This window comes from Pagrus major, chromosome 1, assembly GCF_040436345.1.
Source record: "Pagrus major chromosome 1, Pma_NU_1.0".
Lineage (NCBI taxonomy): Eukaryota > Metazoa > Chordata > Actinopteri > Spariformes > Sparidae > Pagrus > Pagrus major.
This window is the reverse complement of record NC_133215.1, coordinates 28,947,654-28,961,425: the sequence shown is the minus strand read 5'-3', so window position 1 is coordinate 28,961,425 and position 13,772 is coordinate 28,947,654. Positions and strand designations below refer to the sequence as shown.

The window sequence follows — 13,772 nt, the reverse complement described above, 5'->3', positions numbered from 1 at the left end:
AGCTGTTTTCAAAGCAGGCCAACAGGTAATCCTAACTACACCTTCTGACTCAAATCGTCATGGAGGCGGCTTTTTACCTCCAATAACTAGCCATATTTGTCTTTTTTTTAATTTGAAAGCTAATATTTGGCTTTAGTCCAGTCACGATAACTTGACATATATGACCTGTTTCCACCGGGTGTTCTAGTCAAGAGCGAATTTGACCGAGAAATTGCTAACGTCTTCAATTTTCGAGAGGTCGGACTTCACACGGAGCACCTGAAGGCAACCTTAGCCAACGGTGTTCCTTTATGGAGCGCATGCGCAGTGAGGCAGATAGGAAGCAGCGCAAACGAGCTTGAAGGAAGGATTATGTGGACATATGAGGGAGAGAGACCAGCTGCTTTCCAATCATTTATTTGGGCTTTATGTACTCGTGGAAAGAAGGGAGCCTTTTAAAAATGGAAGGCTGACAGCTTAAAAGAAATTCAATGTAATTTGATGTACATATAACTGTTTGTTTAAAAAAAAAAGGGGCGACAATGATGTCAGAATGCGACCCGACAGAGGCAACCGAGCCAGCGCTGGACACCGGAGCGACAGCGGTGCCTACTTCGGAGTGTAACTTTCACTGCTCGGACCCTCCGACGGTATTATTTGACAGGAATAGGTTAGGTTTGGGGCTTGCGGCGAACCCTGGAGTCGCCGTCCGCATTTCGGACTCTTGTGAAAGCGTCTTGACCGAGCTGGAGACGGACGGTTCCGGGGAAGAGGCGCTGTTGTTACCGTGCTTAGCAGGAAGCTCGTCGTCTCCGCGGGGTGTACGAGAGAAGAGGAGCAGGCGGAACAGACACAGCTCGTCGTCGGATAAAGACACCTTGTCCTCCCCAGGTAATTGCTTCTGATCGATGCCTTTGAAATCTAATACAGGAAGTACCGTCGGATAAGTAGGCAGCTATGACAGGAACCTATGCTCAATAAGGTTATGTCATGAGCATTTGTTGTCTCATATGGCTCAGTGTAAAAATGCAGAGGTTGACTACTAGGTTAGGTTATGAGTGTGGATGACGGTGAATGCAACATGGTCTTCACTGGGAGTCTCCCGAGGGCCCCTGGAGGGTCTGGACCCTGACGTGGGGAACCTAAATGTTGGATATTAAGGATCAACAGTAAAAGTAGAAAAGTACCTGGTTTCACAGACAGAAAAACTGTGTGAACGTTATGAAAAGTTTCCTTACATCTGTGTTACTTTGAAGGGATTTGGCTTGTGATATTGAGTATGTTACCTGTCTGTGTGAAGACTGTGTTAGTTTTCCAGTCAGCTGATGTAATAGCTGTATGTTATCATCCATGTGTCTGATATGAGGTGGCACTGGAACACTACACAGTCCAAAGTACAGTTAATAGTCATCAGTTGTAAAATGACCTCACTGTAAACACCCTTACAACAAACTCTCATGATTGCATGATTTTTCTAGTGTGTTCCCAAATTTGTCTCTGTTCATACAAGTTCAGATGTGTTTAGTGTTCAGGTTTCCACCTTAGTAACCAGTAAACACTAAAAAAAGAGGCTAACAGAATCTATTTTTTGCCAGCCTGATCTGTTCTCAGTGTTACATATTCGCATCACCAGTTCTGTTTTGGACTATAAAAAGAAAAGAAGATGGTAAAGGAGAAAACAAAGAGAAGGTGATCTAGTCACCATGGAAGCGGCACATATTCTGACTTCACTGCTAATTGGATTTAACACCTCTCCCCCTCATACCGCCCACCTTTCTTTGTTCCCTCGCAATATAGTTTTCAAGCATTTTTTTTCCTTTTATGTTCCCTTCTATTGGTCTTTCTCTCTCTGCAGAGGTCTATTGTCTGACCAGGATGTATCAGGGCCAGAAATCTAGGCCACAGGTAGACGCGCTGAGCCTGAATTCGCGAGTGTTAGTGTCTTGTTTCCTGTGGCCTTTGAGTATAATAGTGTTCAGGTGTAGAATTGCAGTACCAATTTTATTCAGTGCATTATAAATTAGGAGCCACACAGAGGGAGAGAGAGCTTTGTGTGATATAAAATGTCATGCCAGACTCTCGTATTTAAATTCTACTATGCATATCTCACACGGCCTGACCCGAAATCAGCCAAAATTTGCATTCATATAATCTGCCAAGTGTACGTTATGCAAAATATGGTTTATCTTGATTGAGTCGCATACATTAAAATATTTATTCATGTAACAGTCTAAGCATAGGACTACTATATTTCAATATGTATAAAGGGTATGTATAAACTTGTGTGTAAAGTTTAGTGTGGCCACATGTCTTCTCAGAGTGCAGTGTTGAGATGGCTCACACTTTGTTCACTGCAGGTCAGCAGGTCTCTTGAGCTCTGAGCGAGTTGCACTCCGCTGTGAAAGAGCTCTGCTGGGGCCATTAACTGACCAAGGGCTCTGAGACCGACATTAAATATGCATAAGGCCTTTGTGCAAGCAAACACACACAGGCGGACAGGCAAACACTCTGTAGTCTGGTACAGTGCGTGATGATGATGCTGATGATGATTGCGAGGGCGTTTGGGAGGGAGAAAGTATGCATGTGTATTTACTTTCAGCAGGGTGAGAATAATGGAAAGAGGGAGACATCTGTGCCTCCTGCAGTCACACTACACAATGACATTATCATAGACTTTCATCAACACGAACAATCCAGCACAAGCATACATCCTTCATCAGACATGACAGCTGAATAAATGTACTGAATCTATTGTGGGAAATGAAATGATGATGATAAAATATTGTGTCAGCTCCGTCGAACACGCAGATAAATTGTGTTGTAAATCAGAGGCATCCAGCAGGACTGTATCGCAATCTATCTTTAGCTCCGTGTTGACAGCATATTATACCCATATATTAAAGTCGAGATGGAGCTGTTTTCAGATAACAATCAGCTTCCCTTCAGATCAACGGAAAGACACCTTCATGGCCACACTTACTGTACAGTGGTAGGGTGGCGCTAACAACTTGCTAACTGTACATCAACTTGAATGACATACCACACACAAGAACAGGGGATCACATGTAGCATGTCTTTCTAATATCAAGCATTTTCCAATTGGTATAGTACAGTGTCCAATGACAATAATATTTGAACAAAACCAGGTATGTTGGCATTTAACACTTAACATACCCTGTATGTTGCTCCAAATCAAGATCTGGGATTGAAATCTCTACTCAAGTAAATTGTGTATGTAAGGCAGTGGTTTACAGTTAATGGATTAGGTTCATCAGTTGACAGTCAAAAATTGACTGAAGGATAATCTGACCTGTTGCTGAAGTTTGCCCAGGTTAGTTTTTAAAATCCACAGTGCTTAACTTTCAGGCTTTCTCTTAAACCAGGATTTTAATCATAGTATAAACAAGCGTACTGAGTGCCAATGTCGCACAAAACACAAGCACAGCCCAGCTGTGTAACCCCTAGCTCTACCTTGAGCTGCACCTCATGCACAGACCTTGAAAACATAAAAAATGCAGTAGTGTGTTGTTTTTTTAGAGGGAGCTGTTGGTGATAATATTGAGGCCAGTTCTCAGCTGGATGAAAACGAACTAAACTGGAAGGCACAAATCACCCAACTTGGGAACAAAAACAGTGTGGGTGGAAATCATTTAGAGGTTCCCTGATAAGTAAAAGACTCAATTTTACTCAACTATGATAAGACATTGTAAAGTCCAACTGAATACTTCTTGTCTCAACCTCGTCTACGGTGGACGCTAAGAACACAAATGCCCCACAGACAAGCCACTGTTTGGTTTGTCTGTTCTGGGCACTATAGAAACATGGCAGTGCAAAACGATGGCTTGTCTAGGGGACCAAAAAGCAACAATTCTTAGTTTCAGGTAATTATACACTAATGAAAACACAATTATGAATAATATATTCCATTTCTGCCAGTAGATCCCCCTAAATCCTACACACTGGACCTTTTTAATATATCCAATCAGGCCTCGGTGGGTTACGTGGCTAAGTAAACCCTGACATGTATCTGCTTTTGAAATAACTCAGGTCCCTAATGTCTCTCCTTCCTCCTTTTTTAATTAGCCTCTCTCTCAGCTGTCTTCAAGTGAATTAGCTTCAAAGCTATCTTTGTTTCCTCTTATCTCTCTGTGACAAATGGCATGTTAACTGTCCTCACATCCCTTTGTCCATTCTTCCCTCCCTCCCTTCCTCCCCCCCTGTTTGTCCCTTCATCCCTCCCCACATCCCACTGTGACTTTAGTGTGACTGATACAGAGCATATGGAGCCTTTCTGTCAGCTGACTGTTCTGCCCAGTGTGAGGAGGGGAGGCTAGAACATGTCATGTCATACGATTGGGCTTTCATCAAAGGAATAATCAGCGCCCCATATCCATTAGAGAGCAGTCACATCCAGAGAATTATATCAGATCTGCAAGGCAGTAGAAAATGTTATTTTCTGACTGGTAGCAGTAAGAAGGTTCGTTTGCATGTTCCGTCTGTGCTCTGCAATCAACCTGTATGACCAAAGATGAGCAGGACTGTTGAAATGGTGATTCTAAATTGGCCGTAGGTGTGAATGTGTGTCCAGGTTGTACCCCACCTCTCACTCCGCGTGTGCTCGGGAATACTTCCAGTCTCAGAATGGATGACTGGCTCTGGTTTCCTCTCGCATACAAACTGTGTGCATACAATGAATGTTTTTTTAGAGGAGAGGCAGTAGATGGAAAATTTGGATAAATTATTTGTACCATAATGATCATTTTCATTTAATGTTGTGCATGCATAAAAAAATTATCTAACTACAAACTTCTCTTTTTATAGAGAAATATCATCTGTGTACTTTTGACTAGGCTCTGCAAATATGACCTGAGGATTTAAAAAAAAAAGAAACATGATTCAGTATTCACTCACAAAGTTATAATACAATCTGTATATGCTATGACACAGGTGAAAACAGGTGATGAAATGGTTTGGGTGATGAGCTGCAATGATCTGTGATTGCAGCTTCAGACTTGCAAATCATTCCTCCAGCTTTCACTTTTTGCTACTTGTCTCTCTTTGAAATATACTTTCTACTCTTTTTACCATTTATGTTTCAGCGTGCAATATGTAAATAAGGTACCAGGAATGTTATCAATTTGTTTAAGTTATGACTGTTACAATAACTGTTTAACAGCGATGCTGATGATGAGGAGGAATATGAAGGGTCCTGTTAATGTATTTTAGCTGCGTGACATTAATTTAACACCATATGTTTGGAAGTGGCACCATTGTGTTGTAGAATTGTTCTGTAGCACACTCTGATTGCCCAATATATTAATATGAGCATTAATCTTATCTTTGTAGGTGCCAATGGTGGGGACTTCAACCACTTCCCTGAAGATCCTGAGTTTGCAGATATTATCCAAAGGGCAGAACAAGCTATCGAGAATGGCGTCTTTCCAGAGAGGATTTCCCAGGGTTCCAGTGGGAGCTACTTTGTCAAAGACCCGAAAGGGGTGAGATAAAGAAATGACACTGATAAATGAGACGGGGAGAAGAGAAAGGACCACAGAGCTTTAAAAACATTTTATATTTGTTTTAAGATTACATTCCCTTTCCCTATCCAGCTTTAAATGGGGCTGCAACTAATGATTATAATTATTATCGAAATGTTCACAGTTATTAGATAAATCCATTAGTCAGTCATTTTTTAAAAAATTGTGAAAGATGCTGACACATCACAATTTTCTAGAGGCTAAGGTGAGGCCTTCAAATAGCTTCTTTTGTCCAACCCAAAGACTCTACATTTACTTTTATTAATGACAAAGAAAAGCAGCAAATGTTTGACATTTTTGCTTCAGAATGACTGAAACGATTAATCAGTTATCAAAAAATGTATGTCAATACATTTTCATTCTGTCGACTAACTGATTAATTGCCAAATCATTGACATTTAGTTTACATTGACATTTAGCTCCCCTTGACATTTAGCTCGCCTTGAGGTGGGTCTGGCCCTCAAGGAGAATCCAGCAGCTAACAGGAGTTGTAATGTTCACAGGAGGAGAAATCTACAGCAGAGACTGGCTGAATAATGCAGCCAGCGATGCCCGCATCGATAACAGATAGCCAGCATGCATGATTAGCATCACATTAACAAGTTTAATGTACGCTACAGGGAAAGGATATTGATCTCTAACTTGTTAGCAGCATCGCTGTCACTTTACATTTTCTGCTTATAACTTTACACGTCTCGCCTGTTGTTCTTTAATCTGGCTCTTTAAAGGTCCAGTAAAATTACAAAAGGCTTTTCATTCCGTAAATATGCCACTGTGTGTGCTGTATTTACCCATTGTCTAAATGTATTTTTATTTTTTTTAATCTTTTCCTTCTACAGAAAATCATTGGTGTTTTCAAACCAAAGTCAGAAGAACCTTATGGTCACCTGAACCCTAAATGGACCAAATATTTTCACAAGGTATGTTGTGTCTCATGTTTTTTCAGTTCATGTCTGAAGTAGTATAAGCAGAAATGTAACACTGTTAACCAGCTTTTTATAAAAACAATTTTCTCAAGGCTTCCTGGTCACCGTCCTTCTATTTGCTTCCCTCATTAGCTGTGCTGTCCGTGTTGTTTCGGCCGAGGCTGCTTGTTGCCTAACCAGGGTTACCTCTCTGAGGCTGCTGCCTCACTGGTTGACACCAAGCTTGGCCTGGGAGTGGTTCCCAAAACGAAGGTGGGCCCTCTGAGTGCATGCACGTTCTTGCTTTTAAAGTTTTTTAACAGTAACATGCCATCAGTCTAAATGAAATCCATTCACATTTTTTTCACTGTAGGAGAAATTATTGCGCAGCAGTCACAAGATAAAACTAAACCGGTGTTAACTGAGTATCTCCTCCTTTTATCAGGTGGTGTATCTGGCAAGTGAGACGTTCCACTACAGCGCCATCGACAGAGCCAAATCCAGGGGGAAGAAGTACGCCTTAGAGAAAGTCCCAAAGGTGGGACGACGCTTCCACAGAGTGGGCCTCCCACCCAAGGTAACAGAGAGCGGTAACCTTTCACTGTCTAATGTCACTAGCTCTGTTTTGTATCAAGGTTAAGCATCAGCTGGAAACTCTGTTTTTGTTCGTCCTGTGTGATACCTTCCTCCAGCTTTACTTTTTGTTTGCTCTATGTTATTGAGTGAAACACGTACTAGCTTCGTTTTGAGAAATATAATAACACAATCATCTTTTTTGTTTTCAACACATTTAAACAATTTCTTCCGTGGTCCTTTTATATTTTATATGCACATGGTCTGCTGTATCATCATTATGTTGTAAAAGAGCTGTTGTCTCAATGTGCGGAGGACTCAGAATAGCTGCTGATGCAGCCTTGGCAGAGGACATGAAGAGGAATCGTGCCACACTGCCTGACTGTGTGTTCCCTGAGAAAAAATAAACAGGTTTATTCAAATAAATAGGTCAGAGAAAGAATAAATGTCATCTCTGCTTTGAATTGTGTTCTTTTCCCAGGCTCTTCTTCACACAGTGACTGGGTATTCTTATCTCTTTCGTAGTGTACTGTACTCAAACCCAGGGCCAGTTTTGACATTTTAATCAAAAACATATATAACAATGTATTATGTTTGTGCAGCTCCCTGTTTGTCATCTGACGCAGCCTTCATCGTGATCTATTGCTTTGTAGATGTTGTGAAATGGTGACTGAAAAAATCTGTTCAGGAAGTAGAATGAGGAAGTTGGCTTCATTTTACAACTGTCATGTAATGCTGACATTTTGACCTGTTGACATCACAATTTCCCTTGTTACATCACTGCACCACATGGTCTCATTTCCATATAATCAAACTACCCTCTATAAACACTGAACAATGCAGTGCAAAGTTTTTTTTTTATGTAAATGTGATGTGTTGTGTGTTTGCAGGTGGGCTCATTTCAGCTGTTTGTGGAGGGTTACCGTGAGGCAGACTACTGGCTGCGGCGCTTCGAGGCAGAACCTCTACCAGAGAACATCAGGAAGCAGCTGCAGTCCCAGTTTGAGCGGCTGGTAGTGTTGGACTATGTTATTAGAAACACAGGTGAGGGTGTGTCTGTGTTGACATTTAGATAGTGTTTACTGAATGTTAACACAGCTTTGTACAGTCCATTAGTCCAACTTTGTTACGTTCACTTTTCCTAAAATGTTGGATTGAGCATTTTTGCACACAAGCTATTCACAGCCATTGTCACCGGTGTTCTTTTGCATTTTCATTGTTGTTTGTAGACATTGTTGGCATGTTTGCATGTCAGTGTGTCACAATTAAATTTGTGCTGGTCATCATGGCCAATTATTTTAATAGCTGTGTGATTGTGCTCTCTGATCCCAGCTATGTATGTTCATATGGAAACTTCTTCTCACTCTACACTCCCTTACTTTCATTTTCTATTCATTTCCTCCTCAGATCGAGGGAATGACAACTGGTTGATCAAGTATGAGAAGCCAGGAGAAGGAGGAGAAGACGATGGACAAAAGGTGAGGTTCAATCAACATGTATTTATTTTATTTGTTCACATTCATTTATAACAAACTCTCACCCTGCTTCAGGCAATTGAGCTGCTGTGAAGTTGGCAGGGTGCAGCTCATTTTAAACACACAAACAAAAAAGCTTAAACAAACACACACACCTGTGTACACAGGACACACAGGGCCCCATATACACAAACAATAGCTTGGACATTGCAGGTCTGGAACAACCCAGTGCCCCTGTGACTTTGCTGGTTACAGCAGCCAGAGCAATATCTGACTCCCTGTCATCAGTCATTATTTGCCATGTGCTGATTAATGAGCAAAGGTTGTCATCTCTCTGTCCAGTTAATCAGGCCTTTGGACAGTGGTCAATAACTGGTCATCAGTCATTAATCATTCAGTCAGTTGGTGGTGGTGACGTCTCTGATCCTATCTCTCTCCTCACTGTAGGATGCAGAGTGGCCGGAGAGCAGCTCAGACTCCTGCATCAAGATAGCGGCAATCGACAACGGCCTGGCCTTCCCCTTTAAACACCCGGACGAATGGAGAGCCTGTATGTTGGTCTCTTCCTTTCTCACCTGTCATCACTCATGTTCTGTCTTCACTACTCACTGTCTCTGTCAACACATTGTCCTCACTAATAATGGTGTGAACAGTGGATATTCACTTTCACCCGAGGAAAAAATAGGAAAAAATGGCAAATGCTTTAACAAGCAACCAGAGAACAATATGACAAAAGTATTTAAATTACAATGATAACAACAGTAAAAACACAAGAGAACAGTTTTTGAGAATACTTTTGTTTGTTACTTATTCTAAAGCTGTACTCAATCAGGCCTGTGAAGATTAAAGAAATAGTTTGAATATTTGGGAAATACACTTTTTTGCCTTCTTGCTGAGATTTAGACGAGAAGATTGATACAAATGTCGTATGTTCTCTAAATGTTGAGCTAGAGTCAGCAAACAATTAGCTTAACTTAGCATTGATACTGGAAACAGGAGGAAACGGCTAGCCAGGCTTTTTTCAGTTGTTAAAAAACATACATGTAAAATCTGTTAATCTAAAACTACAACATTTTGCGTTGATTATTGAGCTCTGGAGGTGCAGGTAGTTGTATTTTATTACCTTCAGAGTCAGGCTTAGTGTATGTGCTGAGCTAACCAGCTGCTGGCTGTAGCTTCATGTTGACCCAGCAGACCTGAGTGGCATCGTTCCTCTCATCTGAGCTCTCGACAAAAAAGCGAATACACTTATTTTTCCTTTTGATTTCCCGTCCATCAAATGGCTAAAACGTATTACTTATCTTTCAATTCTTGCCAGAAGAGTCTCTCTAGATCCTCTTTTGAGTGTCTTCTGGCAAAGAAACAAAGGATCATCTACAGTACAAAGCAGTAACACAACTAGACAATGTGGACTTGCAAAAATTAGGGATGAGGGAGTTCATTATCTGTGTCTGTTCAACCAATTAGATTATCTGTATCCGTATCTGCACTTGGAAAGGGCAGAGCTTAGCCCAGAAGTGGGTTGTGGACATACAAGAAGTTGTTTGGTTAAGCCTGAAATCGATATGGGTTGATCAGAAGTTCCTATTTGTATTATTTATAGAACAGGCTCAGCATTGAGCTTCAGATCAATGTTTTGATCACAAGACCTAGAACAGTTTTTTAAACATGAATGAATAAACTTCTTTCTCAATCCTACAAAAAAATCATGATGGCTATATACAATTGTTGAGGAGCAATGCTGTGACTGTGGTGTCAGGTAAAGGTTGTTTCATGTCACACAGAGTGTTGTGAGGGTTGTGTGTTGTGATCTTGACAAACTGTCCTGTTGGCCCATCAGACCCGTTCCACTGGGCATGGCTCCCCCAGGCTAAGGTGGCCTTCTCCCAGGAGACCAGAGACCTGGTGCTGTCCCGCCTCTCTGACATGAACTTTGTCCAGGACCTCTGTGAGGACCTCTATGAGATGTTCAAGGTACAAGAAGCCTCATAGCTTTCCTCTTCTCTCCTTTCTTTCTCTGTTTACACAGATTATAATGAATCTTCTGTAATAGTCATGTGAACAAACAGCTCTCTAGCAGCAAAATGACATGTGTAGAGACACAGGACACCCACTAACAGGAATTATGTCTTTCTCTTCAGACGGATAAAGGCTTTGACAAAACCATGTTTGAGAGACAGATGTCTGTTATGAGGGGACAGGTGAGTATTTTTGTTCCTTCATTATGTCCTCTATTTAGTTCTTTCCTTTTTTATCCTACCTCGTTCTCTTTTCTCTGCCCCACTTTCAGTCATTTAATTTTTTGCACCCATCTTGACCTGGTTTCTCACCCTCCAGCCATGTCTACTGCCCTGCTTCACCTTTCCTTGTTTTCTAGTCTGATCCTAACCTCTACCCCTGCTTTTCCTTTACCTCTTTGGGTTTATAACCACTGAGTGTGTTATAATGATTACAATGGACAAAGATAGACAGTTACATCCATATAACAAGTCCCTTTTTATGTATATATATACACACTGTGAAAGTACAAAGACACCTGGACCATAAAAAATCATATTCTACAGATGTGAGGGGAAATGCTTGTTTGGTTGAAACAATCACATTATGATCAGTTTATTTCTTTTTCAGTAAAAAATAAATGAAAAGCAAAAATGACCATTCCCACTGAAATTGTTACACCATATCTGTGAAAATATGTGCAATATTATCATTATTATTTTGTTTTTTTGTTGTTTTTTTTGCATAACATTCAGCCCCAGTTCTCATAATGTACTGTCACCACTGTTGATGTGATTGAACAGAAAATTAACTTGCAAAGTCCCTGTTGCTTCAGTTTGGCCTCAGAGACACTCTCAACAATAACCAATGCACCAGGATTAAGAATAAAAACTGACTCCCAGAAGGCTTCAGTTTTTTATTTCCTTCTCCTGGTTTCCTTCAGGGGTTCCCAATTCTCCCATATTTGTCCCACTTTGTGACAAGCTTTCACTCTTTTTCCCCATTTTAGTTATCACAGCCTGTTTCTGGCACTGTACAGCATGTAGTCTGCTGTTGTGTTGCGCCTCCTCCTCCTCAGTGAGTGGGAGAAGGACAGAGAAATGAATAAGAGAAAGACATACTCAAGCAAATTTCAGATGTCCTGGAAAGAAGAATTCACGCCTCTATTTGGAGAGTTAAAAATGAAAGGGGCATGCATGTCTTAAATTCTGCCCCGTCGATTTTTCTGTCGATCACAGGGGTCAGTAACCATTGGGAAGCTGCCAAACACAGGGCAGTTGTTTGCATAGATTCTCTGAGGGCAAAAAATGAATGAATTAATACAAATTGATGAATATTCATTTATGCTAGAGATTCAAGCAAGTTCAAGCCAGAGGGGCGCATTATTCTGTATTCTTTCCTGAGAATCAAAAGTAAAATATGCTGCTACAGTGAACTCACAATGTACATTTTTTTCTGTGGGAGGATCCCCAGACCCCTCTCTCAAAATCCTCCCAATTGGAAAGTGTGGCTTTATCTCACGTCTCATTTACAGTGCATGGTTTCTGCATGTCTGTGTTTCATACATCATGAAACCTGTTTGTCACCAGGTGCTGAACCTGACCCAGGCACTGAAGGACGGGAAGAGCCCCATCCAGCTGGTTCAGATGCCCCGGGTGGTAGTGGAGCGCAGCCGCTCAGGGGGCCAGGGACGTGTGGTCACACTTGGCAACGCCTTCACGCAAACCTTCCACTGCAAGCGTCCCTTTTTCTCCTCTTGGTAGTCAGAGCGGGTGAAGAAGGAGAACTGAAGAGAGACGTCTGCAACAGCCCTGTTTTTGTCCTGAAGTCGGGAAGCGAGAAGAAGATGTGAATATTTCCTTGGTGAGAAGAGAAATGAAGAGAGAGACATAATGACAGAAAGTGAGAAAGAAGATTTGCACTCCTGAAAATTCCTCATTTTGTGAAGAGAACAGAGGAGCATGGGAGCTGGGGAGATTTACATACCAGTGTCTCCCAGAGACCTTGGGGCTGTTTGTGGTTGCCATGGTGACTTGATTGGATAATCGGCTTTTCCACAGAGGTGGGCTTTGTTTGTTGTTAGGAAGCAGATAAGATTTTTTTTTTTTTACCCACCCAAAGTACCTACTGAAGTAGTCTCCTGCAAGGTCTCTTAGTGGGGCTAATGGCCAAAGAACAAGCACTTACAAACCACAAACCAACAGATCTGTGGTCCACAAGTGTTTGGGAAAGTAAAGGACTGGTTTCACAGATTGCTCCAGAAAGAGTTTTTTTTTTTTTTTTTTGTAATCTAGGACAGTGTTGGTCCTGGCCTGGAAAAAAGTCTAAAAATATTTGCTTTGCCTTGTAGGATTACTTATTAAAACATAGATGTGCACTTGCACTGCTGGAAGTGTTTGACTGATGCGTCATCACTGGGTCAAACAGCTCTTTACCCAGTGTTGGCTTTCAAAACCACATCTGTTGAACAAACACAAACTCAGTGTCTTCAACTCTCACTACTGCCAAAATCTGTTAGTGGAAGAAATATTTAAAAGCCTCAAGAAGAGAATATTGATGAAACTTGAATATGAAGTCTGGAGGAGGAGGGCTAGTAATAAACACGTTGCTTGAATGTAATCTGTTTACGGTTTCTATACAGACTCTTGCTCCTAAACATTTCAGTATGAGTGACTGCTGTCAAAAAATCGACTTTTCTCGTAACAATGAATGTATTTGTTGTATGACTTGTATTTAATTGCTGGCAAGCAGCTTTCTCTTGAACCTCGTGGTACGAGGGATGACGCCTCGTCCCTCCCCACACGTTATATGAGAAGGAAAAACAAAACGGAGGACAATGTTTCACATTTGCTCGATGCTGTTGTGTTTTCTTATGTATGCATCTTGAAATTTTTATTCCAACTCAATGATTGTATGAGGAAAAATTGTATATTTAACAGATGAAAAATAAAATTTGGGAAATTTGAATCTCTGGTGTTTGTTACAGTTTCACAGAAAAGGCTTCAGTGAAAGATGAATGAGAGAAAGAAGTGAGAACGTTTTGTCTAACTGCTGAGGGAAACAGCACGACAACAGTAAGTGTTACAACTGTGTACATTTACTGTCCTCAATCGCTGTTGGCACAGGTGTGTTGAGCAGAGCCGAGATGACATGGGTGTCACAGTTTCCATAAACCTGTGAGAGGGCCATTAAACAAACAGAAGGCTGGTTTATGATTGACTGATGATGGGAGCAGTAATTCCTCAAGTGACTGTGCTATTAATAACTGCATCTATGAGAAAAAATAAACACTACACCAAGTACTA

General features: G+C 41.2%; 1 protein-coding gene across 1 annotated transcript; it reads left to right on the top strand.

The window, feature by feature from the left end:
* The first annotated feature begins 320 nt into the window (after window positions 1-320).
* Window positions 321-13,434, top strand: pi4k2b (phosphatidylinositol 4-kinase type 2 beta). The gene is made up of 11 exons (XM_073473670.1): window positions 321-870; window positions 5,326-5,477; window positions 6,356-6,436; window positions 6,575-6,694; window positions 6,867-6,998; window positions 7,885-8,038; window positions 8,402-8,472; window positions 8,917-9,019; window positions 10,310-10,443; window positions 10,611-10,670; window positions 12,057-13,434. The coding sequence occupies exons 1-11, from the start codon at window positions 522-524 to the stop codon at window positions 12,228-12,230; spliced, it is 1,530 nt and encodes a 509-aa protein (XP_073329771.1). The 5' UTR covers window positions 321-521; the 3' UTR covers window positions 12,231-13,434.
* Window positions 13,435-13,772: the final 338 nt, after the last annotated feature.